The 26779-nt window shown below is 40.3% G+C and overlaps 3 protein-coding genes across 11 annotated transcripts in view; 2 read left to right on the top strand and 1 right to left on the bottom strand.

Annotated features, from left to right (window-relative positions):
* Positions 1-671, bottom strand: part of ACOT13 (acyl-CoA thioesterase 13) — a 31423-nt gene extending 30752 nt beyond the window's left edge. The window contains exon 1 of the mRNA XM_003897128.4: positions 366-671. Coding sequence (XP_003897177.1) covers positions 366-446 — 81 coding nt within the window. The 5' untranslated portion in view covers positions 447-671. The remainder of the gene's footprint in view (positions 1-365) is intronic.
* Positions 525-17707, top strand: TDP2 (tyrosyl-DNA phosphodiesterase 2). The gene is made up of 7 exons (XM_003897127.3): positions 525-1002; positions 1089-1174; positions 8979-9152; positions 9810-9901; positions 13188-13306; positions 14556-14726; positions 16615-17707. The coding sequence occupies exons 1-7, from the start codon at positions 760-762 to the stop codon at positions 16894-16896; spliced, it is 1167 nt and encodes a 388-aa protein (XP_003897176.2). The 5' UTR covers positions 525-759; the 3' UTR covers positions 16897-17707.
* Positions 17708-20602: 2895 nt separating this feature from the next.
* Positions 20603-26779, top strand: part of KIAA0319 (KIAA0319 ortholog) — a 103942-nt gene continuing 97765 nt past the window's right edge. Inside the window, exon 1 of one of the 9 annotated variants that reach the window (XM_021937042.2) lies at positions 20603-21657. Coding sequence is in view for 1 of the 9 variants with exons in the window: in XM_017957629.3 (XP_017813118.2) it covers positions 21887-21923 (37 nt within the window). In the remaining 8 variants the exon portion in view is untranslated. Of the gene's footprint in view, positions 22033-26779 lie in introns of all 9 variants that reach the window. The other 8 variants (XM_009204513.4, XM_003897124.5, XM_009204512.4 and 5 more) reach the window with 8 other exon arrangements.

The raw sequence follows: 26779 nt of genomic DNA, 5'->3' as shown, positions 1-26779 counted from the left end.
CTCCAGAGTCTAGAGAATTAGACTGTAATATGCCTTAAATGCAGACGTTTCTCTTACTCTTCTCCGGGTCCATGCAGACGCTTGTTGGTTGAAGGATCGAACTCCAAAGTCCCTCCCAGCCTTACAACTGAGGAATTCTGTCTCCACGACTCATAACCATACCTATCTATGTTTAAATAGAGAACTTACGGGTTCGATCCAGCATATTTAGGAGCTCCATTAAAGTAGTAATCATTATCACTAAGGTAAATTTACAGGCGTACTAGAACAGAACCTAACAAGAGATAATTATTCAAAGCTCACAACCGCACCAAGCACGGTGCTTTCTTTCCCTTCATTAGAAGCCAAGGCTTCGCCTCCCATACCTTTCCCAAAATTCTGTCAAAACCGCGACTCTTGGTCATGGCCTTTACCACCTCCCGCAGATTCAGAGTCACGCTGTTCATCGTGGACAGTTTTCCGGCCTTTGGGCCCTGCGCAAGAAGGAACTTTGGAAGAGCTGGAAAATTCAGAAGTTCGTGAAAGAAGGACACAGAGGGCGAAGAGCCTGCACCCTTCTCCGCCCCTAGGAGTGCAAGAGGCCGGGCGTCAGGCCAGCTGGCGGCCACGGTGGTCCGCGATTTGCTCACAGACGTTTCCCGCACGCTTGTGACCACGCGCGCACGCGCACTTCGCCCCCACCACCTCGGCGGCTCGCCTGCGGCGCAGCTGCACGGATTCCTCTCCGAAAGCGGAGCGAGTTTCCCTGCCGGGCGGTTGATGAGGGAGCGCCGTGGCGCAGGCGCCTGCGCAGAGCCGACCGTTGGCCTCCTGTTCCGCTTAAAGGGGCGGTGCGGAAGCGGCAAGAAGATGGAGCTAGGGAGTTGCCTGGGGGCGGCGGAGGAAGAGGGCGAGCCAGAGGTGAAGAAGCGGCGACTTCTGTGTGTGGAGTTTGCCTCGGTCGCCAGCTGCGATTCTGCTGTGGCTCAGTGCTTCCTGGCCGAGAACGACTGGGAGATGGAAGTACGCTTTTGCTGTCTTCGCGTCCCGCTCCGTTAGCTAGGTCGGTGGAGCGCACAGACCTCATCCCTGGTGCCTTTGTTTTTCAGAGGGCTCTGAACTCCTACTTCGAGCCTCCGGTGGAGGAGAGCGCCTTGGAACGCCGCCCTGAAACCATCTCTGAGCCCAAGACCTAGTAAGTGATGAGGGGAGCTGGGAGCCAGTCCGGACGGAGGCAGTTTGAAACCAGGTTGCGCTGCGCGTCCTGGGACCTGCCGTGGAGCTGGGCGGAAGATGCTGAGGCAGATCTCCAAACTGCGCAGCCAGAGGAGCAGGGCTTGCGTTGCTGCTGCTGCGCGGAGATGCGCCCCAGCAGCGGATCTAACACTCCCCCATACTGTCACTTCGAACGTGATTTGGAGTCCAGGGAAATGGAAACGTAATGTTTGACTCAAATGATAGGAAGTAAGTAAGCGAGAGGTTTGAAACGAATGAAGGCAAAAATCTTCCGTCGAAGAATGGCAGCTTGGAAGTCTCCTTGCTTCCTGAATTGTTTATTTATTCTAGGCCCTAGGCTGGCCAGCCAGAATAATCGGTTTTTTGTTGTTGTTATTTTTTTTAATGCACACCCACTCCTGTTATTTCAGTGCCCCTCTCCAGTTCCTGCACTACTGCTCTTGAAAAGTGTAGATGCCTTACAAGGCCCTCTACTATTTGGCTCCATAACTTGGAACCTGTCTTTCCAGGTTCCAGGCATATCAAACTTTTACTTTTTTCCAATGGGTCATTTTCTCCTGTCTTTGAACCTTCGTAAAGATCTTTATTACCTCTACTTGGATTTGTTTTCTTTTTCCTTCCTTGCTAGTATTTATCTTAAAGGCCCAAGCTGAGACACGATTTATCTCCAGGAAACTTTTCCTGATGTCCTAAGTCTAGGTAAGGTTCCCCTTTTAGGTACTCTTATAGCATCCTGCATGACCCCTGTTATAATAACTTAGTCCATGTTGTAAGTGCTGTTCATTGTTTTATGTCTCTTACTGGACTACACATCTAGTAAGGAGTATCTGTTTTATACATTGTTAATTTCCCAAAGTCTGACAACATCTGACACATCATAAGCTCCCAATAAATATTTACTGAGTGTATAAAATTCTCCCAGTTATATGTACAACTTGTAAAATTGACTGTTCATAGTGGAGACTGTATTTTCCCTTTGGTCTTTTCAGCTGCATTGTCTTACAGATGTGATAAGATATTTTCATTAGGTTCCTTTCTCTGTCTTGCCTCTTGTTGGGAAATTGTCTGCTCTCACACAGTGATTTGTCTCTGGCTTCCGTTTTACTAACCAGAGCAAGTTGGTCTAGGAGGTGTTCACCTAGCTCAGACTGGCCAGTCAGATCCTCTCCTTGGTTTCAGAATTAGGACCAAGAGAGTCAAGTCTGAGTCTTCTATGGAGCTGGAACTGTAACGTGTTAACTTAGCACCTGTGAGGATTCATACGTATCTTTTTTTGGGTACAGAGAAGCTGAGAAGAGAGGTCTGCAGCGAGAGAATGAAGCAGAGGGAAGTTGAAGTGTAGGATTGAGAGAAAGCCCTTAACTGCCCTTCCTTAAACATGGCTGTATTTCTGTACCAGGCTCTGTGACATGTTGATTCCTTATAAATTCACCTGTTTTGGTCAAACCTACCTGAGTTAATGTCTGTTGGTTGCAATAGACTGTATCGTAACCAATAAATAGTAACAAAATAAGTGGATTTCCTGGAATAGGCCCTCAGAAAAGATGCGGATCAAGCTGAGCAATGGTGTCATGGCTATTAGGATTCTCTTACCCCGGAATGGTAAATTGGCAAAAACAAGCAAAGGTGTTGATTAGGCTGTGGTCTCTTGTCTCTCAGAACTCAGGTCAAGTATGAATGAGAGTGAGATTTTAAAGTTTAGTTTGCTGAAGAGAGAAAAATGGGGAAGGGGCAAACTTCAGGGTGTTTCTAAGGCCTGTGCATTCACAGAGCGTGCGGTGATTAGATTTTTGATACTGGCTTTAGCAAAAATGAAAGGAAAAGAAAAAAAATTGATTGGAAGATTTTATGACCAGAGAAACTCAACCCTGCTGAGCAAGGGCATTGGCTGTCTTAAATAATTGGGGCAGGAATCTCAATTCTGGAGTGAATTCCTGGGATATCAACAAAAATTGAAATTGAACACTAAAGTGATTTAGCCCCCTACATTAGAATCTATCTTTAGTGTCTCTGGTGAGATACCAGGGGAATCCTCTTAAAACAGCTATGCTGAATCTTAGCTGCATATTGGAATTATCTGGGGAAATAAAAAAAAACAACAACAGATTCTAATTAGTCTTGAGTAGGGCCTGTGTATTCCTCATTGTATTTTTTTTTTTTTTTTTTTTTTTTTTTTTTTTTTAGCTGTGCAGGTAATTCTAATGCAGAGCCAGCATTGACAGCCCATGTCCCAGAGCCTTGTTACTCAGAGTGTGGACTCTGGACCAGCAGCATGCTACTACTACTTGCGAGTTTGTTAGACATGCAGAATCTTAGGTCTCACCCAGACCTACTGAATCAGAATTTGTATTTTGACAAGATCTCCTGGTGATTTAAAGTTGAAGAGCACTGGCCTAACACATAAAACCTGAGACACCAGATATACTGACAAAAGCGCTTCCTCATCTGCTTAGGAATTAAGTCAAAAAATCATGCCCTTAACGTTCGCCAGTCCCTTTCTGTTCCCTTAGTATTTCTGTACAGCAATGTTTTAGAGTTTATTTCCCTTTTCATTTTCCCAAATGGAAATTTTAAATACAGTTGCCTGGTTTTTCTTGCTGCATTAAATATTAAATATTGTGGGTGTTGCATAAATTGCAGAGATATTTGTGTTAGGTTCTTGCGTTGCTATAAAGAAATACCTGAGACTGGGTAATTTATAAAGAAAAGAGATTTAATTGGCTAACAGTTCTGCAGGCTCTACTGGAAGCAAGGCCCCAGCCTTTACTGGGCCTCAGGAAGATTTCAGTCATGGCAGAAGGGAAGGGGGAGCCCAGGTATCACATGGTGAGCGCAGGAGCAAGGGGGTGGGGTGGTGCCACATACTTTTAAACAACCAGATCTTGCAAGAACTCACTAACGTGAGGATAGCACCAAGACATTTATGAGGGATCTGCCCCCATGACCCAAACACCTCCCACTGGACCCCACTTCCAACATTATGGATTATATCTCAATATGAGATTTGGAGGGGACAAACATTCAGATTATATCAATATGGAATTGGATTGCAATGAAACTAGAGGAGGAAAGGATGGCATAGTAAATAAGAGCATGGACTCTGGAGCCAAAATGCAAAGGTTCTAAGTCCACCTGTGCTGTTTAGTAACTGTTTAACCTCTCTCTGCCTCAATTTCTTTGTGTAGTGGGGATAGTAATAAGGTTCTAAGTCTACCTGTGCTGTTTAGTAACTCTGTAACCTCTCTCTGCCTCAGTTTCTTTATCTGTGTGACCTCTTCCTCATGGGGTTGTGGTAAGGATTAAGTGAGCTGATAGGTGTAAAACACTTGGAATTGTGCCTGGCATATAGAACTCAATAAGTATAAACTATGGTTAATGACACCATCATGCTCTCCCCATACGTCACCCATGACAGTCCACCCATTGAGGAAAGTAAGGGTTGTGTTTACTGAAGTAGATTGAGTTATAGTTGGACATCTTTAAACTTGGAAAAAAAGGTGTGTGTGCCAGATAGGTAGGGGGCCTAATGTGATTAACAAACACCTTTGTCTTTGACAGTATATGTATTTTTAAATTCAATTATGAAACAGAAGATTTGACAGAAATAAAGAGCTAATAATTTTTCCTTTCTGGTTTTAATGCTTTCCATAAAAAGGAAACAACATCTTTGATCAGGCATGGAATCACTTGGCTTTTTCTCTATGGTGGTAAGATGAAGGAGGCCTGCCCCTCCACACCTGTGGGTATTTCTCATCAGGTGGGACGAGAGACTGAGAAAAGAAGTAAGACACAGAGACATAGAGGAAGAAAAGTGGGCCTAGGGGACAGGCGGTCAGCATACGGAGGACCCGCACTGGCACTGGTCTCTGAGTTCCCTTAGTATTTATTGATCACTATCTGTACCACCTCGGCGAGGGGCATGTGGCAGGACTGTAGGGTAATGGTAGGGAGAGGGTCAGCAGGCAAACATGTGAGCAAAGGACTCTGTGTCATAAAATAAGTTTCAGGAAAGGTGCTGTGCCTGGATGTGCACGTAGGCCAGATTTATATTTGACTTTACACAAACATCTCAGTGCAATAAATAGCAGTATTGCCGCCAGCATGTCTCACCTCCAGCCATAAGGCGGTTTTCTCCTATCTAAGTAAATAGAATGTATGACTGGGTTTTACACGAAGACGTTCCATTCCCAGGGACGAGCAGGAGACAGATGCCTTCTTCTTTTCTCAACTGCAGAGAGGCCTTCCTCTTGCACTAATCCTCCTCAGCACAGACCCTTTACGGGTGTCGGGCTGGGAGACTGTCAGGTCTTTCCCTTCCCACGAGGCCATAACTCAGGCTGTCTCAGTGGGGAGAAACCTTGGACAATACCCAGGCTTTCTTGGGCAGAGGTCCCTGTGGCCTTCTGTAGCACATTGTGTCCCTGGGTACTCAAGTCTGGAGAATGGCGATGACTTTTACCAAGCATACTGCCTGCAAACACAATTTTAACAAAGCACATCCTACACAGCCCTAAATCCATTAAACCTTGAGTCAACACAGCACATGTTTCTGCGAGCACAGAGTTGGGGATAGGGTTACAGATAAACAGCATCTCAAGGCAGAAGAATTTCTCTTAGTACAGATCAAAACGGAGTTTCTTATATCTTCCTCTTTCTACATAGACACAGTAACAGTCTGATCTCTCTTTCCCCCACAGTAAGACGTTGAAAAAAGGTCTAATATTAGCTCATTGTTGAATAAGAGAACTTTTGGGTGGGATGAAATTCACAAAAGAAACTTTTGCACTTAAGTGTTTTTTTTTTTTTTTTTTTATGCTCTTGAAGGTTATTTTTATGTAAAAGGAAGACAATTCAAAATATTTTATGCTTCAAAATTGGCATTAAGTTCATCTAGCACCCAGATCATGGCCTCTAAATACCATTCTTCACTGAAAGGAACCAGAGCTTTTTAGAAATGACTGATTTCATAGAATGGAAGAGGCTTAATGTGAAAATAAAAAAAGAAGCTAAAAAGAAATGACTGAGCAGGGGCAAAAAAAGTACAAGATGAGCCTATGATATCTGTGGTGTTAGAAAGTAGGAGGTGCCCAGAAAATGTTGGGGATGTGCCAGAAGGGCACAAGACCTAGCTTAAAAGCTCCCTACCCTCATTCCCCATCAAATCTGATGTAATCCAAGCAACAGGATGCTTGGTAGGAATAGATTACAATCCATACAAAAAGAACCCATACTGATATAAATACAGTTGCCCAAGAGAGAAGGGAACATTTTTCCTTACAGTAGAACTCCAACTATTAAATATAGAAGGCATGAGGAATTAGAAAAAAAATCTTCATTTGGAAACTGCCATATTGATAATTATTTCAGGCAGGTATCATCAACAGATACTAAAACTAGTAGGAAAGTTCAGTGAACAACAGCATATTTACATAATCACAAAGTACTTTCCCACAAAACACTATGATGGGGAAAATCATAACTTCGTAGCAGAGAAATCTGGTTAACAACACTTTAACCAAGTGATCAAAGCTAACATCACCAGGAATGGGACAGCTCCATATCAGATACTTGATATGATGCATTGAGGAGGACATACTATCACTTCTGTGACATTCCTGCTAAAAAATGCATAATCTGAACCAAATAATAGGAAAACATAAACCTAAACTGAAGGACATTCTGTAAGATAAATGGCCTGTGCTCTTCAAAAATGTCAGTCATGAGAGACAAAGACTGAAAAACTGTTCTGGATTAAAGAAAATTAAAAGAGACATGCCATCTAAATGTAACATGTGATCCTGGATTAGGACACTAGTAGCACAATTGGCAAGATCGAACTAGGTCTTTAGATAATATTAAATCTAGCCACAGGAGGCAATAAGAAAAAGAAAAATTTGTATCAATGATAATCTTCTGACTTGATGATCATACTAGAGTATACCATTATGCACCACATAACCACATCTCAGTTGACAACAAACTGCATAAATGAAGATGATCCCATAAAATTATATGACTGTATTTTTGCTATACCTTTGCCATTGTGTTACAGTTGCCTACAGTATCCAGTATAGTAGCATGCTGTGCAGGTTTGTAGGCTAGGAGCAATAGGCTAGACCATATAGCCCAGGTGTGTAGGAGGCTGTACCATCTAGGTTTGTGTAAATTCTCTCTATGATGTTTGCATCATGGTGAAATCACCTAATGACACACTTCTCCAAATGTGATGCATAACTGTATATATAAGCATGTCTTTGTGTTTAGGAAATAATACAAAAATATTTAAACAAATGGTTCAGAGTAAAAAGAACAAACCAAGTAAATGTTAGGTAAGTAAAATGTTAACATTTGGGGAATCTGGGTGAATCGTGTATAGGAGAAAAGTTAAAATGTTGGCATTAAAATTACAAATTCAAACACCTATTTTTAAAATTCATGAATAGTTTATACATGCTTAGAAGTCACCTTTTAATAATGTTTAACATTTGAGGAATCTGGGTGAATCGTGTATAGGAGAGCAGATGGTGGAGTCAGGACTATGGACTGGAGCACATAAATATGTCCTTTCCAGCATGGCAGTCTCAGGGTGGTTGAACTTTTTACATGGCAGTTCCAGGATTCCTGGAGGAAGTATTCCAAAAGCCTTGAATGGAAGTGGCAGATTATCTTAAGGCCAAACCTCAAAAGTCCCAGAATACTCTTTCCCTGTAGTAAGCAAACCACTAAGGTCTGGATTCAAAGGGGAGGGGCATTAGGCTTCATTACTCAAAGAGGGGAGTAGCAAAGAATTTGCAGTTCCTATTTATCTGCCACAATGAGATCTTATTTAATATATGATTTAAAAAGATTCCAAAAAGATTTAAAAATCCTACATTTCTGAGTCTAATTTGGGATCATAGTTTATATAATTATTTTAGTGACACATGTCATTGAAGGATATTAAGTTGTCTGTAACTGCCCAAATGAGCAAACATTTGGACGATGCAATAAGAATCTATCTATGAACGCAAAAGTATCTGAGACCGGTCTAAATCAATTTAGAAGGTTTATTTTGCCAAGGTTAAGGACGTGCCAGTGACACACCCTCAAGAGGTCCTGACAACCTTGTGGACATGTGCCCTAGGTAGTTGGGGTACAGCTTGCAAGTCAATACCCTGAGGCACCAAGGGTTGCAGCAGAAAAAAAAAATTAATTGTAAGGCTGCCAAACCAGGAGACTGGAGGAAACTTCAGATTCTCCTTGAGAAGTCTGGAGCTTGAGACTTGAAAGGGTGTTGAGTGGACCAAGGTGTGAGGATTGTTGATTGGTCAGAGTACAATGATGAAGTCATGGGATCTGGAGATGAAGAAACTGCATTCTCATGCAGATTTAGTTCCTTGAGGGTGTCTTCAAACTGGTTAGTGTCAGCTTTCTGCTGGAATTCCGCGTCTCGAAAACTTCTTAAGCAATTCTTAAACAAAAGCCTTCTGATTCTGATGTCAGAGATCCCACCCACAGGAGCAATGGGGATGCAAGTGGCCAGTATATAGGGCTATGGGATGACTTTCTGTTACAAAGAAGTGGGCCAAAGTGCAGCGTGATTAATGCTTAATTATATTTCTGTCTAGAACCTGGCATACAATTTTTGTTAACCCTGTAAGGACAGTGTCAAACTTTTAGTGCTCTTTTAAAATTTGTCTTAAAATGAGGGCTACAAATACAAAATAATTCTTAATCAGTGTATAGATTATTTGCAAAACTGTGTTTTATTCTGATCTTGCCAGTGTTGACCTAACCAGTGAAGAAACAACTGATTCCACCACTTCTAAAATCAGCCCATCTGAAGATACTCAGCAAGAAAATGACAGCATGTTCTGCTTCATTACCTGGAATATTGATGGATTAGATCTAAACAATCTGTCAGAGAGGGCTCGAGGGGTGTGTTCCTACTTAGCGTTGTAAGTATTATCACTTCTGTTTCATAGTAATGTGTCTTATGTATATTCAAAGGAAGAGTTCAAGGTTGTGGGCTTTCGAATTAAACCTAAGTTCAATGTCCAGCTCTGAGAAGAAACGTCTGAAAGAATTGAGATGATTGCCTCTGAGAGCAGGATTGCAGGCTGCAGCAAAGTGGGAACACTAATTTTTGTTAGAAGCCTTTTAGTACTGTTTTCTTCTTAAACTTTGTTTATAATAACTACGTGAAATTAAAACTACCAAAAAGATCTATTTGTGTGCCATACTGGCTCTGTGACCTTGGGCAAATCACTGAAGTTCTCTGGAGATGAGTTTTCTTCATTGTGGATAATAACTGCTTCAAGAGGATTGAAAGAAACGTTGAAAGCATCTCTTAGTGTGTAGGACCATTGAAGTCTCTCAGTATGGTGGTTTCTATTGTCAGTTTTTCTAGTTCTTTTTGATATGTTTGTTATAGTACTACTTAAATAGCACACATCTTTCTCATTTTATAGTTATCAAAGATCAGCATAAACACTCAGTATTAGGTGCGCAAGAGGGTTTTTTGTTTTTGGTATGTTGTGGAATTTCCTTCATTTAGGTAGCTGAAAATGAAATGGTATACTTGGTATTTGTCATAAACTGATGTTTTTCATTAGGTACAGCCCAGATGTGGTATTTCTACAGGAAGTTATTCCCCCATATTATAGCTACCTAAAGAAGAGAGCAAGTGATTATGAGATTATTACAGGTAACAATTTTTGTTATTCAACTTGTCTTTTCTTTGAAAAACAGATCAGTGAGAGGGATAAATCAAAGTTGGTCTATTGGGACATGGAGAAGAAAAAGCACAAATAAATAAGTTTGAGAAAAATAAGCAAGACCCAGGATACTACACGAATTATAGGAGAATATTTTATACAACTTAATACGTGTAAAAAGGTTAATAAGTGAAAAGGAAATGGATGATTTTTCAGGAAAATATAAATTGCTAAAATTTGAGAAACTGAATACCTTTTTGTTGAAATTTAGTTGTTAAAAGTTTTAAGTGAAATAATCACATTGTGGTTATGCTTTTTCAAAAAGTCTTTATTTTATAATTCCTTATTTATTCTGTTGTTCTTTTTATACTTTTTTTGCCCTGAGTAATTCGGTTTTTAAATTTTCCATCTATTTTGTTTTTGCTAAATATATTTAAAATACTGCTTTGGCCACATCTTGTGATTTTCATATAAAGTCTTTCCTTGGTATTCTCAGGGGATTGGTTCTAGGGTTCCTTGGTGGATACCAAAATTCACACATACTCAGGTTCCTCAGTCTGCTCTGCAGAACCCATCTATATGTGAGCGCTCCGTATCTGCAGGTTTCACGTTCTGAGAAGACGGTGTTTTCAACCCACATTTGGTTGTGGATGCAGAACCCACAGATACAGAGGACCAACCGTATTTATTGAAAAAATACGTGCATAAGTCGACCCTTGAAGTTCAAACCTGTGTTGTTCAAGTGTCAACTGTATAGTGTTTTCTTTGACTTTCATTTTTATATAGTATGTGATTTTTAATTTCAGTTGACTCCTTAATCGAGAATTTCTAAGGAGAGGGTTCTCTCTCTGTGTGTGTCTCTCAGTGGAACTTTTTTGTGTTCTCTTGGGAATTCTTTTAGGATTTTTGATTTCCATGCTTCCTTCTTAGTTTACTTCCTCATTTTATTGGAACACCCTCTCTAATTTCTAAGAAACAGTGCATGGACAGTGAAGTTTTTGAATCCCGGCGTATTTGAAAATGTCTGTGTTGTAGCTTTGCGGTTCTTGATAGTTTGGCTGAAGATAGGTATCTGGGTAAACAGATGTTTTCCTTCAGAATTCTGAAGGCATTCTTCAATGTCTTCTAGTTTCCATTATTGATAATGGGTGATAAGGCTGATGTCATTCTAATTCTTATTCTTTTCTTTTTCCCTACTCTCTGGAAGCTTTGAGGGTCTTCTTTTTAACCCTCATGTTCTTTGGGTCTTTTTAACATTTATTGTACTGAATGCTTGGTGGGAACTTTTAATCTGTGGAATTTTAATATGTGGAAAACCTTAATTGTTGAAAATCCTTTTCTCTCTCCCTCCCTCCCACCATTCCCCTTGCCTCTCCTTTCATTCTTTTCATTATTTCTCTTTCCTTTTCTCCTTGTCTCTTCTTTCCTCCCTTATAGTTTTTTTACTCCTCCCCTTTTTCTGAACTCCCTCTGTTAAATGGTGGACCTCCTGGGTTGATCCTTGAATTTTCTTAACTCTCTTATTCTCCTATCTCTATTGACTGTTCTACTTTCTTGGCAACTGTCTTGACTTTTAGATAGCATTATTTTAATTTCCTAGGCCTCCTATTCACTGAATATCTTTTTTATGGCATACTTTTCTTGGTTTATGGATACAGTATCTTTTTTGTTAGTTTTTTGTTTGTTTTAGGTTTTAATCTCTTTCCATGCATTGTTTTTATTTGCTTCTTTTTGTTTGTTTCGATTATGTTATGTCATGTCAGTATCCATCATGTCATGTTAGACCTCTTCCTTAAATATGTAGGGATCCTTGGCTTTTGGTTCACATTTAAACACCAAACACTAAAATGTTGATTACAAGGCTAAGTAGTTTACCTCACTGGAGAGGGGTGAGGGATTGATTGTGGAGCAAACTACTTATTCATTTGAGGGAGACCCACAATTGTCAGTGTGTTGGTATATACAGGCCTTTAATCTGAGGCCATTTTGTTTCTCCAAAAAGAATGATTTAGCTTTCTGCCTTCTGGGTGTTGGGGCTGGGGTGGTGTGCTTGTTTTGCCTAACTTCTGGAAGCAGGTCGGGGAAGGGAGCTGAGTCGGCACACCTAATCAGTGTTCAACCCATTCCTCTATCAGCCCTGGGCTAACACGCATGCCCCTCCCTGTGGTTGGTGACTCTGGAGCCTCTAAAATTTAGTTCTCTGTAAAACCCTAGTCTCCTGTTAATAGAGGGACAGTCACTTAGCTCTAAGGAGTTGAGGAAACCTGGGAGTTGTTTAACCCCATATTCAGACCTTGAACTGGCCCCCCTCTTCTTACCTCAGCACCTTACCTTTTGTGGTACCTTTATGTTCAAGCACTAAGTGTTTCCAGATTTTGGTGGAACAAATCTGCTTGCTTCCTGTCTATGGTTCTCTGCTACAGTCACTCAAGTGGTTTCCTTCTGTTTTGATAAACCGGTTCCCACTTCTCCATCTGTTTTCTGAAAAACTACTGGAAGCTTTCATTCATGGCCTCTACTCCTATTTTCTGTTCTTGCAGGTTTATATCTTTCTAGATTTTTATTCATTTACTATAATTTTTCTGGAACTTCTAGCATGAGAAGTAGTAAATGGATATCAGTTGGCCACAGTTCATCTTATCTACTCTGTGTCTTTCAGAAATTTCTCAAATTTTCTCATCTGATATTGGCAACATTATATTTTGGCACTTGTTTACATTTTTTTTTTTCATTTTTATTTATTTATTTATTTATTTTGAGACGGAATTTCACTCTTGTTGCCTAGGCTGGAGTGCAATGGCACGATCTCAGCTCACCGCAACCTCCACCTCCCGGGTTCAAGTGATTCTCCTGCCTCAGCCTCCTGAGTAGCTAGGATTACAGGCATGTGCCACCACACCCAGTTAATTTTGTATTTTTAGTAGAGATGGGGTTTCTCCATGTTGGTCAGGCTGGTCTCGAACTCCTGACCTCAGGTGATCCACCCACCTCGGCCTCCTAAAGTGCTGGGATTACAGACATGAACCACTGTGCCTGGTCTTTTTTTATTTATTTATTTTATTTCTTCTAAGCTCCTAGTTAAAATTTGGGAGGGAGGGAGGTAGACTTGTTTGGCCATGATGAACTATTTTGAAATAATAGTTTACTTTAAAGATTTAGATCCATGTAAGTATCTGTTACCTGTTTGCTATAAAATTCTTCAATAGGCAAACTTGTGGTAAACTGAAAATAACTTTGACCTCCTCAGCCTAAATTCTTTTCCACAAATATTTGTAGGTCATGAAGAAGGATATTTCACAGCTATAATGTTGAAGAAATCAAGAGTGAAATTAAAAAGCCAAGAGATTATTCCTTTTCCAAGTACCAAAATGATGAGAAACCTTTTATGTGTGCATGTGAGTAATTTTTTAAAATTGAGTGTCTTATAAAAAAAGAATACATTTTTTTCATAGTTTTGTGTTTTTATTCTTTTTAATACCATTGCCTTTTGAGAAAAATTTGCTTCACACATGTAGATTCTTTTAGTCTTTAACACTTTCTAAAATTAAGTTTTTACATAAATTTTAAATGCAGATAGAATTCTCAGTCTATTGTTTTCTTAAAAATATTTGAGAGTTTGCTAACATTCCACATTTGCTTCCTAAAGTAATGTTTTTACTCTATACATGCTACTATATTGTACTCTATGAGACTTACAAAAATGAATAGATCTTGCTCTGATACAGTATATAGATTAGTAAGGGAGAGTGTATATATATATAGTAACTAAAACATAAGAAAGGCATAAGTGCCACAGGAGAGGTGTAAATGTGTGGAAGTTTAGAGAAAGGAGATGATTTTTAACCAGATTGTTTAGTGAGAGTTTTATAGAGGAGATGGTATTTGAAATGAACCCGGAAAAATATGTAAGACATAGACATTAAAAAGAGTCCAAGTAGAGAAACCACCATGAGCAAACTTTTCAAGTTGCAAGAGGTGTACATGTGTGAGTATGAATGAGCATTCTATTCAGTTGATTGTAGGGGCCATGGAGAGGGAAATGTGACAGGTTGAGAAGTATGTAGACTCCTGATTATAGAAGAGCATGAATGACCAATATGAAAGAATTAGACTTGATTCTGCAAGCACTTCATATAATGATAGATTGTACATTGCTGGTGTCTTAATTGCAAGTGGTAAATGATTCTCATTCATTCAGTTAACTGACTTTTTTGGAATACCTGTATGCCAGGCCCTTAAAAATACAGCAATAAATAAGAATCATCTGTGCTTTGCAAATGACTTACGGCTTTGTAGGAGGGAAATAATTGTCCTTTTAATTTAGCCTAGGGGGCTTTAAAACAGTCTGTTCAGCATGCTTTAGGTGTATTGAGGAGGGAGCCACTGATGGCCTGGGGACACTGGGGAAAGGTTCACAGTGGAGGTGACATCTAGGGGTAGGTCGTGCTTGCTAAACAGTCTTCTTTGGGGACAGGGTTAGTGCTTTAATACTTCTTTTGATCTGGAGGGATAGACGCAGTGCTGATTATACAGTTTCAGTTTAGTAGATATATACCATTTGACAGAACAATCTGCTGATTTTGTTATTAAAGTTCAGTATTAATAGTCAGTGGACAATTTTAATGACTTTTTGTCCTGTTGCAGGTGAATGTGTCAGGAAATGAGCTTTGCCTTATGACATCCCATTTGGAGAGCACCAGAGGGCATGCTGTGGAACGAATGAATCAGTTAAAAATGGTTTTAAAGAAAATTCAAGAGGCTCCAGAGTCAGCTACAGTTATATTTGCAGGAGATACAAATCTAAGGGATCAAGAGGTGAGTGACAAAGTCAGTGTGATGTTTGAGGACAGATTATTGCTATGGAGACTAATTTAGGTTCCTTTGACCAAAGCTGTTAAAACTAGGACCTGTAGTCACTCAAAATGTCTTAAGTGACCTTGCAATTCAGCAAGTATTTGTTTAGCTTATGCTGTATGCCTAGGAGAAGAAGGGGCTTCTTCTTTTGGAGGAAATAAAAATGTGCATGAGAAATAGACAACACTAAACTATATATATGGGATTAGAAAGAAAGGTAGAGAAAATGATTTCGAAAAGGTTGTTTCTTTGCAGTATTCCTAGTTGCAGTATGAGAACAATGGAAAGATTTGACCATGATAATTGTTCCTAACTCTCTTTTTTCCTAGGTTTCCTTTTCTTTTTTCTTTTTTGTCTTTTATTAGCCTTTTTTACCCACTTTTCCTGCTACCACCATGCCCAGATCTCCAGGTCTGAAACAAAGTCTGTTTCTTCTTGCCTATAGCTTAGCTGAGACACAGTGGGATTTTTCAGGACCTTAAAAATTTAAACATAGAATTACTATGTGATGCATCAATTACACTTCTAGGTATAAATACCCAAAAGAAGTGAAAGCAGGGATTTGAATATGTTTTGTCTACCCATGGATGTTCACAGCCGTGTTATTCACAGTCGCTAAAAGGTAGAAGCAGCCCAAGTATCACTGACAGATGAATAAACAAAATGTACTGTATGCATGCAGTAGAATATTATTACCCTTAAGATGAAGAAACTTTGACACATGCTACAATATGGGCGAATCTTAAAGACATTATGCTGAGTGACTGAAGCCAGTCCAAAAAGGAAAAGATACTATATGATTCCTCTTATGAATTTCCTAAACTGGTCAAATTCATAGAGATCGAAAGTAGAATGGTGTTTGCCAGGGACTGGGGGTATTAGGGAATGGTGAATTGGTGTTTAATGGGTACAGAGTTTCAGTTGGGGAAGATTAAAAGGTTCTGGAGATGGTTGATGGTCATGGTTTGCACAACTGTGTGAATGTACTTAATGCTACATCACTGTACACTTAAAAATTGTTAAAATGGCTGGGCACAGTGGCTCACGCCTATAATCCCAGCACTTCGGGAGGCCGAGGTGGGCTGATACTTGAGGCCAGGAGTTCGAGACCCTCCTGACCAACACGGTGAAACCCCATCTCTACTAAAAATACAGAAATTAGCCGGGCATTGTGGCACATGCCTGTGATCCCAGCTGTGCAGGAGGCTGAGGCACTAGAATTGCTTGAACCTGGGAGGTGGAAGTTGCAGTGAACCGAGATTGCACCACTGCACTCCTTCCTGGGTGACAGAGTGAGACTCTATCTCAAAAAAAAAAAAAAAAAATTTTGTTAAAATGATAAATCTTATATTGTGTATATTTTACCACAAACAATTTTTTTTTAATCCTGGCGTGTGAATGAGCAAACAATTAATATTATTAATAAACCTCAAATAAAACTGAAGGCAATTGAAATGTTTGGATCATATAAATGCTATACTTCTAAAGTTGTAGACTGAAGTAGAGTGGCAGTTCTGCCTTCTTTTCACTTGAGTTCAGTTTTTAGAAACAGATAACAGCAGTAACAGGCCATGTATGTTCAGCCTTCTAAATTTTATCTGAAACCCAAAGTTAACCTATTTATGGCAGAAGAGAAGGGGCAAATTCCAACCCCTCTGGCTGTCTTGATATTTTTATATTACATACTACTATGCAGCATAATACTTTTTATAATGTATCTTGATATTTTGCATTTGTGCATTAATAATTTCTTGCACGGTAATAGCAAAAACGCCTTTTTTTTTTTTTTTTTTTTTTCTAGTTGGGAAAAGGCTATGTGTATCTTAGAGAGTATTCTTTTTCTTTTCAGGTTACCAAATGTGGTGGTTTACCCAACAACATTGTGGATGTCTGGGAGTTTTTGGGCAAACCTAAACATTGCCAGTATACATGGGATACACAAATGAACTCTAATCTTGGAATAACTGCTGCTTGTAAGCTTCGTTTTGATCGAATATTTTTCAGAGCAGCAGCAGAAGAGGGACACATTATTCCCCGAAGTTTGGACCTTCTTGGATTGGAAAAACTCGACTGTGGTAGATTTCCTAGTGATCACTGGGGTCTTCTGTGCAATTTAGATATAATATTGTAAAATGCTTTTCAAATGTGAGTTTTGTCCTGATTTTTGCAAATATAGTTTCCACCTTCTGGAAAGGTAGGTTTGATGTGGAGAAAATAATGTACTAGATCATTGTCACAGAAAAACCAACTATGATTTGTGGTTGTGTTTTCAGAATTCAACATTAAATATTAATGTTTATTTAAATGAACACATTCCTGTGTTCAGGATGTGAGGCTGTTTAATAAAAAGGGCACAAAGCCTGTTAGAGTTTTTAACGGTGCTTATAGCTGCCAGCTGGATTCCAAACAGGAATCACATTGTCTCTGAGCTGATGTTTATGTTTCTCCATTCAGGCACCGAAATAGTTAATATTTAAAATAAGTCTTCAAAAGAAAAAGTAAGAGATTATTGAGTTATTGGGACTGGATCCTTTATTTCATAAGTTCAGATCATCTTAAATGAAAATGCCATGATTATCTGCAGTTAAATAGATGACAGCTATTCTACATCAGACTTGATTTTTGTCAGCTAACTACATAATTGGTAAGCTATAATTGAAACCTTATGGCTTAAAATTCCTTAACTCCGTTTTGATTCATGTTTGTAGTCATGTTGTCAACAGAGGCGAAGTTAGGCTCGATGATGGTTAAAATCAGTTTGATAGCACCATGGGACGTTTTTCTAACAAAAATAAATGCATAAAGAGACATAGCCTTTTAGTTTTGCTAATTGTAAAATGGAAATGTTTTACAGGAAGTAAATGTAAATTACTTGTAAGTGTGCTTTAAAGAAAAATATTTTCCCCACAAGAGAAATTTAAATAAAGAATTTTATTTGTTTATAGTTTGTTTTAGTATGCTTTTGTGTCCATGATGAGATTAAATTTTTTATCTGCTTCCTGCTTCTGGCTCTACTGCTGCTGCTTCCTCTTTTTGTAGAAGAAAACATTTCCATTTGCTTCTCACTCCACCAAGAATTACCAGGAATATATCTGCTTCCTTTGTGTGAAAAAAGAAAGCCAATGAGAATGATTAGAAGTAACAGAACCTTATTTATATCAGGAGTGCCAAAACTTAAACACCTAAAAAAAGACATTTATATATAATACTCCCTTTGTAGTGACAATGAAAGAGTTTAAATGTTCATCATAATTTTAATCATTAAAAATAAAAAATGAGAATAGATGTTAATAGTTGAGTAGCATACATCATAGAGGTAAGACAATAGTACATTTCTGTGGGAAAAGGGTTATTCTGGCATAAATTGCTTTTATTTAGAAGAGCTAAGTTAGAACTTCAGATCATGTTGCAAAACATAGATGGGTGAAAGTCTACATTCTTAAAACAGATAGTGTAATATATTAGATTAAATAAAGGATTATCGTCTGGGTGCGGTGGCTCATGCCTGGAATCCCAGCACTTTGGGAGGCTGAGGCAGGTGGATCACCTGAGGTCAGGAGTTCAAGACTAGTCTAACCAACATGCTGAAACTCCGTCTCTACTAAAAATACAAAAATTAGCCTGGCGTGGTGGCAGGCGCCTATAATCCCAGCTACTCAGGAGGCTGAAGCAGGAGAATCGCTTGAACCTGGGAGGCGGATATTGCAGTGAGCCGTGATTGTGCTATTACACTCCAGCCTGGGTGAGAAGAGTGAAACTCTGTCTCAAAAATAAATAAATAAATAATTGTCAAATTGTTTTAAAACCATGGACGTATCATTTCCTTTATATAACTCACAGCATCTACATGAAATACCTTCTTGTGTACTGCTTATGACAAAATCTAAAAAATTATAAATGAAGTGTATGGAAACAAACCACTTTTAGGCCCGGCGTGGTGGCTCATGCCTGTAATCCCAGCACTTTGGGAGGCTGAGGCAGGCAGATCACGAGGTCAGGAGTTCGAGACCAGCCTGACCAACATGGTGAAACCCTGTCTCTACTAAAAATACAAAAAAATTAGCCGGGCGTGGTGGCACGCATCTGTAATCCAAGCTACTCACGAGGCTGAGGCAGGAGAATCGCTTGACCCCGGGAGGCAGAGGTTGCAGTGAGCCGAGATCATGCCACTGCACTCCAGCCTGGGCAACAGAGCAAGACTCTGTCTCAAAAAAAAAAAAAAAAAACAAAAACCACTTTTAGTCTGCTTTCATGAGCAATAGTTTTCACAGTTTTTCCAGTGTAGTAGCTTTGCTTACCTTACCTTCCTGCTTAGTGAAATTCCAACGTAGAATCTTCTGGGTGGTGGTGGTTTTTTTGTTTTTCAGTCTCAACCTCCTGGGCACAAGTGATGCTCTTGCTTCAGACTCTTGGGTAGCTGGGATTACAGGTGTGCACCCACACCCAGCTACTTTTTATTTATTTTTGTTTTTTGTACAGAGAGGATCTTGCTATGTTGCCCAGGCTGGCCTTGAACTCCTGGGCTCACACAATCCTCCTGTCTTGGCCCACAAAGTGCTGGGATTATAGGCATGAGCCACTGTACCTGGCCTAAAATCTTGTATTTCAATGAGGCAACACTGTCATTACGCTAAGCACCATTTTTACCACTGATGTGGAAGGTACTTTAACCTTCCTAAACCTCAGTTTTTCCCACCCTCAAAATAAGTTTATCTTGTACAAATGTTCCAACCAAAAGCATAAGCAAGAGCAGACAAAGTAAATTATACTAAGGATACATCATTTTACCCTTAACTACCTATTGCAGTGTCTGGCATATAGTAGGAGCTCAGTGAATGTCCATTGAATGCTGAAAAGAAGTGAAAGGTGGTGGCCTCACATCTGTGTCCTAGAGAAGGAGACTAACACTTTCATACAATAGCAAAATAGATATATTCATTAAAAATGGAAAGAGATATTCATTATAGTGTCTCTGAGTTTAAAAGATGGTATAGTTAACCATTCTGGGCTAAGCCTGTGTGTGTGTGTATGTGCTAAAAATGTTTCTTTAAAGGCTAATCAGCCAAGGATCATTGGGAACAAAATCAAATTCATTGACTTGATGCACTGAAAGAGTACCTGTGGAATGCCATGTGAGCAGAGAAAGGAGGAAGTGTCTTTTTTAAGGTTTGGATTCCTATTAAAGGATTCCAGGGAGAGTCTTGGAATCAGGGCTGGAATCCAGTTGGTTGCTATTTCCCAGGCAGATTGAGAGAAAGGGGGATTAATGAGGGATTGGGTACTGTCAGGAGGTGAAGGGAGTTTAGCAATTGGGTATCCCCAGTTACGGATGGGAATAGTAAAGCAAAGACAGAAAGCAGTAGTCATTCAAATAGGGAGTTGTGTTGTTTTGTAGCTGCTGTGTGACCAGAAGAAACAATATTGCCTGTTAATTTTGCTTCTGACTTTGTCCTCTCAGCCTGATCATGGATCATTGACAGTACTAACTTTTCCAAATCCAAGCTGATTTTCACTCTTTGAGTCCTGGACAGGTTTTTACTCTTTAGTTTTTATTTATTTATTTAGAGACGGAGTCTTGCTCTGTCACCCAGGCTGGAGCGCAGTGGCACGATCTCGACTCACTGCAACCCCCGCCTCCTGGGTTGAAGCCATTCTCCTACTCAGCCTCCCAAGTAGCTGAAACTACAGGCGCGGGTCACCACACCCCGCTAATTTTTTGTATTTTTAGTAGAGACGGGGTTTCACCGTGTTAGCCAGGATGGTCTCCATCTCCTGACCTCGTGATCCGCCCGCCTTGGCCTGCCAAAGTGCTAGGATTACAGGCGTGAGCCACCGCACCCAGCTGGTTTTTACTCTTTAAATGTGCATTATCTTATTTGATTCCCAGAAACATCCTATATGAATGCTATTATCTTCATTTTATAATTGAGGAAACAGGTTTATCAAGATTATGTAACTTAAGGCTCTTCGGTAAATACCGAGTAACCAAGAAGCTTATTCATCAAGTGTGTGTGACTCAGCTCTAAGCACTGCACTATACTTCCTAGTAATGAGATGTGCAAGGAATGCCCTGCCTTTTCTGCTCCTGTCATTATCCCTAGATGCTTTTGCATCTTTATTAGAACAGTAAAAATGCAAGAATCTTCCACACAAGTTTTCTGTGGTTTAGATTATCACGTTCCTCAATATGTAAATGTCAAACTATACTGGGCACCCAGTTAACCTGCAAGGCCTGGAGGTGATGTGAGCCCCTCCCAGCACAGGTTTCCAGTATCAATCAGAAAGCACCTGCTCAAAATAGAAAGATAATTACAGAGTATGGGCCAAAGAGACTCCCACTGGAAGAGTCGACCTTGTGTAGCTGGGGTGACACAAGCTGGGGACAAGCTGGGGGACACATTCGCGAAGGGTCTTTGACCCAGGCAGTGCGCCCACGGTTCCGTTGAGCCACCCTGGCCCGGGTGTTTATTTGGAAGTAGTGTTCATCCTCCAGACTGTTTAGGGCCACAGTGATAGGGAAGGGCTTGGTGACGGAAAGGAGGTAGGGTATGAAGGCCGCTCAGGTTCCCGAAAGCCTTTTGCTTGGTCCCTGCGTGGGAGTGTCTCGCCCTGGTGCGGGTCCTCAGAGCGCAACCGGGGAGCTGGGCAGGGGCGGCTGCCGCGCCCCACATCCCTGAGGGCGTGTGTGCGCGTGCGCGCGCGTCGCCGTGGTAACCGCGGCGGCGGAAAGGCGCTGAATCACTGGCGCGCGATTTCCCCGAGCCTGCAGAAGCTGCCGCGGGCGGTGGGCGGGGATCCCCCGGGGGTGCAAGCTTGCTCCACCTGTGCCGCCCTCGGCGGGCCTGACTGGCCTCGCGCAGAGCCGCGGCCCGGATCGCTGTCACTGTCGGAGGTGAGAGCGCAGCAGTAGCTTCAGCCTGTCTTGGGCTTGGTCCAGATTCGCTCCTCTGGGGCTACGTCCCGGGGAAGAGGAAGCGAGGATTTTGCTGGGGTGGGGCTGTACCTCTAACAGCAGATGCGCGCGCGAGGGTGTGAACGTGTGGGTGTGTGTGTACGACCTGTGATGACGACGAGGAGGAACAAGTGGGACGGCGAGTGATGCTCAGGGCCAGCAGCACCGAATGGGGCGAGCCTCAGTGTCGCCAGCAGTGACCCCAGGTAGAGTATCTGCTTCCCAGCCCGCCTGGCCGGGAAATAGGAAAGAGGGCAGCCAGCAGGCAGGCCAATACCCAATAAAAGTAGAATCGAGACGCCCTGAGTTCAGAAGGTGAGTTTCTTAAGATTCTTCTGGGCATTCAGGAAAGGGCATTTTTTGATTGCTGCGCTGATTGTTTACTAGTAGGGTGGAGTCGGGGAAATTTGAGCGTCTTTTCCCAACCTCAGGAATTGCATTTTTTTAGAAGTAAGGAATCGTTTTCTTTAAACTTCGTTCAGAACTATTTATGTGATCTTTCCTATTATTTGCTAAATGCATTTCGTCTCTGTTCCTTACCATAACCTGAAGCTTAAAACCTTTCTCTTCTTCCCTTTGATTTTCCTCCAAGGAATGTCACAAATTAATGAGGAGGATAAACTTGAAATTTTGAGAGTTATCATCTTAAGGTCATTTGTTAATTAAATACAAGGAGGAAAAATATGATATACATACTCATGTACACTTTTATGGCTGGTTTGTTCATCAGAACATTTTTGTTTGTCGGTTAAATGTTAGTATTTTTTCCAGTGCTTGAATTGAAAAGTTGAATGATGTTTTTGATAGTAACAGAAAAAATAAATTGTAGATAATGTCCCCCCTCCCCCCACACAGTAATTTTGGAAGTAAATGTTGGTATTTATTTCTTTATTCCTGAAATACATGCTCACTTTCCAAATGCTTCAATTTGTTTATTATAAGAAGACCACAATCGTGGAGACTACTAAAGTTATGCCAAATGTAAACTTTTATTTTGTGCTTTTTTTTTTTAGTATTATTTTTAATTCAGATGAGGAAAACTGGAGATATCAGTTCAGATATAGACGTAGGAGTCACAGAGAAAGGTGAATTCCTCTGTAATTTGAAAAAGGGAAATGAAAACATATTACCTAAGGACTCTCATTTATTTGTATTAACCATTTGTAATGCATTTGCATTTGCATCTGTAATGCAAAATGCCGAGGCAAGAACTTAGTTTCAAAATAATGAAAATAATTCAGCCAAAATCTTTATGAATTAAAAATAGCCAAAAGAGAGCTTTGGTAATGTATTAATATAAAAGAATAGATTTGCTGTTAAATTTTCTTGACTTTTTTTCCCCCCTAGCCAACAGATAGGGAGCATTCTCTTTAAATAAATACAGTAAGTCCTCACTTAACATTCTTGATAAGTTCTTGGAAACTGAACCTTTAAACACAACGAGGTGTAAGGAAACCAGTTTTACCATGGGCTAATTGATACAAACAAGAGTTAAGTTCCTACAGCATATTTCTGGTCATTAAAAAATCACCAAACTTCTAAATAAGGACCACAGCACTTCTAATATTAAACATAGAAATAAACGGAAGCTATACATACAGTTAAGAAGGGTTAGTAAAAACAAGATAATTATTTACCCAATTATTACAGTTCAAGGTCACAGGTAGCTGGAGTCTCTCTGGGCAGTTCAGAGTGGGAACCCCTCTCCCCTGTCCAGGAAGCTATCCCACCACAGGGTGCACTTTCACAGACACACCCACTCACTCAGACGGGGACCCTGTAGACATGTGCACAGCTTTGGGATGTGGAGGAAAGTGAAGCCCAGAGAAAACCCACGCAGACGTGGGGAGAATGAGCAGACTCCACATAGACAGTGGTCCTGGCCAGGAATTTTTTTTGTCACCAACGTTGAATGAAACTATGTTATTGAGGCACTGCTATGTGTAGAGCCAGGTATGCCTGTTTCTGGAGCAGAGTGCTGCAGATTGCCAGGTCAGAGGGTGTGGGTTTGGGCGTGGCTCTGCCACTTAATGTCTGTGTCACATTTGGCAAATTCTCTAAACCCTCTAAACCTCAGTTTCCTCACCTGTAAAACAGAGATAATAACGGGACCTATTTAATGAAATTCCTGTAAGAATTAAGTACAATAATATATTTGAGAGATCTTTGCTCATTGCCTGGCATGTTTTAATAGTAACGCTTCAATAAAAGTTGTTATTTTTGCGATGTGTTCTTTTTCAGGAAATATTTTTCATACCTTCAGAATAATTTGGTACTAAAAATAGATTTATTTTAACATGTCCAAAGCTTGTTCTGATTGATGTTATCAAATCATTATAAAATGCATAAATTTTTCCTTGCAGCACTTTTATAACAGCAACAATAATACATATCTTAATGAAAATCATAAAATCATGTCAATTTAATATTCTGGTAATTTAATACCCACAAGGAAGGCTCTTTGCTTTAGTAGGCCTAGAATAATTGGTAGGTTATTTTTCTATTGTTTTTTAAATTGTTTATATATTTAGAGGGTACAAGTGCAGTTTTGTTATGTGGATATATTGTGTAGTGTCAAAGGCTGGGCTTTTAGTTACCATTACCTGAATAGTATAGGTTATTTTTCTATTTGTCTTTAAAAATCTGTACCTTTAGACACTATTCACGTGAATTTCAATAATGAGAAAATATTTTCTCATTTATTTGTATTAACCAGTGAAAATGATTGAGCCAAAATAACATCTGGCATCATCATTTTGCAGAGTCTTTTAACAGTAGGTGTTTAAGTTTTAAAGTAGAGCTTCTTAAATGACACAGGTAGGTAAAGACAATGGTGTTCAAGTTTTAGTTATTTTTCCTTCTAAATAATAGTGTAGAATTACACTGCCTGTCAACTTGCTGGTCATTCTTTTCCTTAAGTTCAAAAAAGCGAAGGAAGATGGGCGCACGGTGACTCACGCCTGTAATCCCAGCACTCTGGGAGGCCGAGATGGGTGGATCACCTGAGGTCAGGAGTTCGAGACCAGCCTGGCCAACATGGTGAAACCCCCATCTCTACTAAAAATACAAAAATTAGCCAGGCATGGTGGCGGGTGCCTGTAATCCCAGCTGAGGCAGGAGAATTGCTTGAACTCCGGGAAGTGGAGGTTGTGGTGAGCCCAGATTGCCCCACTGCACTCCAGCCTGGGCCACAGAGCAGACTCTGTTTCAAAAAAAAAAAAAAAAAAAAGCAAAGGATTATAGTAACATCTTTTTAATTTAAGCAATGTAGCTTGAATAAGAGGATAATTCAGGCCTAAAAATGAATTTTCAAAGTTGAAGTCATTCCATGCTATTAAGCATCAGAATATAAGCATGGAGGGTAAATTAACTCCAGCGTTGCCACCCATAACACCCATACATTTTAAGCTTTACAGTTGATAGGATGTTTATTCATACGATGGTGGGGAAGTATGGGCTGTCCCTTCCCAGGATCACAGCCTTGTTATTCTAGGATTGTAATTATATCAGCATACCTTACCACCTTTTGTTTTCATCATTAAAGTGAAGTACATGATGTGTAGCTGCACTGTCTGGTAATCAATGTAACAGAGTTACCGTCAAAATTTTTTCAAAATAACCCTTTAAAATGTCTTTTTCTTTTCTTTTCTCTCTCTCTCTCCTTTCTTCCTTCCCTTTCTCTTTTTTCCTTTTCTCTTTCTTTCTTTCTTTTCTTTCCCTTTCTTTCTTTCTTTGTCTTTCTTTCTCTTTCTCTCTCTCTCTCTCTTTCTTCCTCTTTCTCCTTCCTCCCCTCCCCTCGCCTCGCCTCCCCTCCCCTCCCGGCGCCTCCCCTCCCCTCCCCTGCCCTTCCCTCCACTCTCCTCTGCTCCCCTTCCCTTCTCTTTCTCACACAGTCTTGCTCTGTTGCCCAGGCTGAAGTACAGTGCCACGATCTTAGCTCACTGCAGCCTCTGCTTACTCCCACCTCAGCCTCCTGAGTAACTGAGACTACAGGCACATACCACCAAGCCCAACTAATTTTTATATTTTTTGTAGAGACAAGATCTTGCCATGTTGCCCCAACTGGTTTTGAACTCCTGGGCGCAAGTGATCTGCTCACCTCCGCCTCCCAAAGTGCTGGGATTACAATCATGAGCCACCATACAAATCCTAAGATGTCTCATTTTCAAGAAAACGGTTTTTACCATCTCTCTCAGTGTATTTGTATTTCTTAAGAGGCTAAAATATTTTGTTAATTTGGTGTCTTCAAGCTCTTTGTCTTAAACATAGGTGCCAAATGTTCAAAATTTATTGTAGTGTGGGAAAGGTCTTCCCATGCAGATACGTGTTTCTGAGCATGCCAACTAGGTTAACTAGTCTTCAATGTTTCCTATCCCCTGCTATACTACAACTGCTTTTCCCAAACCTAGAGACATTTCTGACTTCATTTTACTAGACTTCTTCCACCTGTCTGACCATTTTCACTTTCTGGAAACAGGTTCATCTTTTGGTTCGCAAGTGGTATCCTTTAATCTCCTTCTAGGGTTACCTTTCTAAAGCAGTTACACGAACACATTACTCCCCTGGTTATAAATTTTAATTGTTATATCCATTGATGGATATGTGAATAAACAAAATATGTTAAATACACACAATAGAATGTCACTCAGCCTTCAAAAGGAAGGAAATTTTGATACATGCTGCAACATGGATGAACCTTGAAGGCATTATGCTAAGTGAAATAAGCTGGACACAAACAACATTGTGCGATCCTACTTACATGAAATATTTAGTATAGTCAAATTCGTAGAAACAAGAAGGAGAATAGGGGTTACCAGGAACTAGAAGTAGGTGGGAATGGGGTGTTATTGTTTAATGGATACAGAGTTTCAGTTTGAGATGATGAAAAAGTTGTGGAGATAGATATTGATGATGGTTGCTGCTGAATTGTATATTTAAAAATGGTTAAAATGGGCCGGGCGCAGTGGCTCATGCCTGTAATTCCAGCAGTTTGGGAGGCTGAGGCGGGCAGATGACTTGAGCCCAGGAGGTTGAGACCAGCCTGGGCAACATGGTGAAACCT

The sequence above is a fragment of the Papio anubis genome, chromosome 6 (genome assembly GCF_008728515.1).
Source record: "Papio anubis isolate 15944 chromosome 6, Panubis1.0, whole genome shotgun sequence".
Lineage (NCBI taxonomy): Eukaryota > Metazoa > Chordata > Mammalia > Primates > Cercopithecidae > Papio > Papio anubis.
This window is presented reverse-complemented; position numbering and strand designations above follow the sequence as displayed.

What these genes read in the sequence shown, in the direction of transcription:
- TDP2 (XM_003897127.3), top strand. Translation starts at nt 760, where the DNA reads ATGAGGGAGCGCCGTGGCGCAGGCGCCTGCGCAGAGCCGACCGTTGGC. An exon ending in TGATTATGAGATTATTACAG is followed by an intron (nt 9,902 to 13,187) that starts GTAACAATTTTT and finishes AAATATTTGTAG; the next exon opens with GTCATGAAGAAGGATATTTC. An exon ending in GAAACCTTTTATGTGTGCAT is followed by an intron (nt 13,307 to 14,555) that starts GTGAGTAATTTT and finishes GTCCTGTTGCAG; the next exon opens with GTGAATGTGTCAGGAAATGA.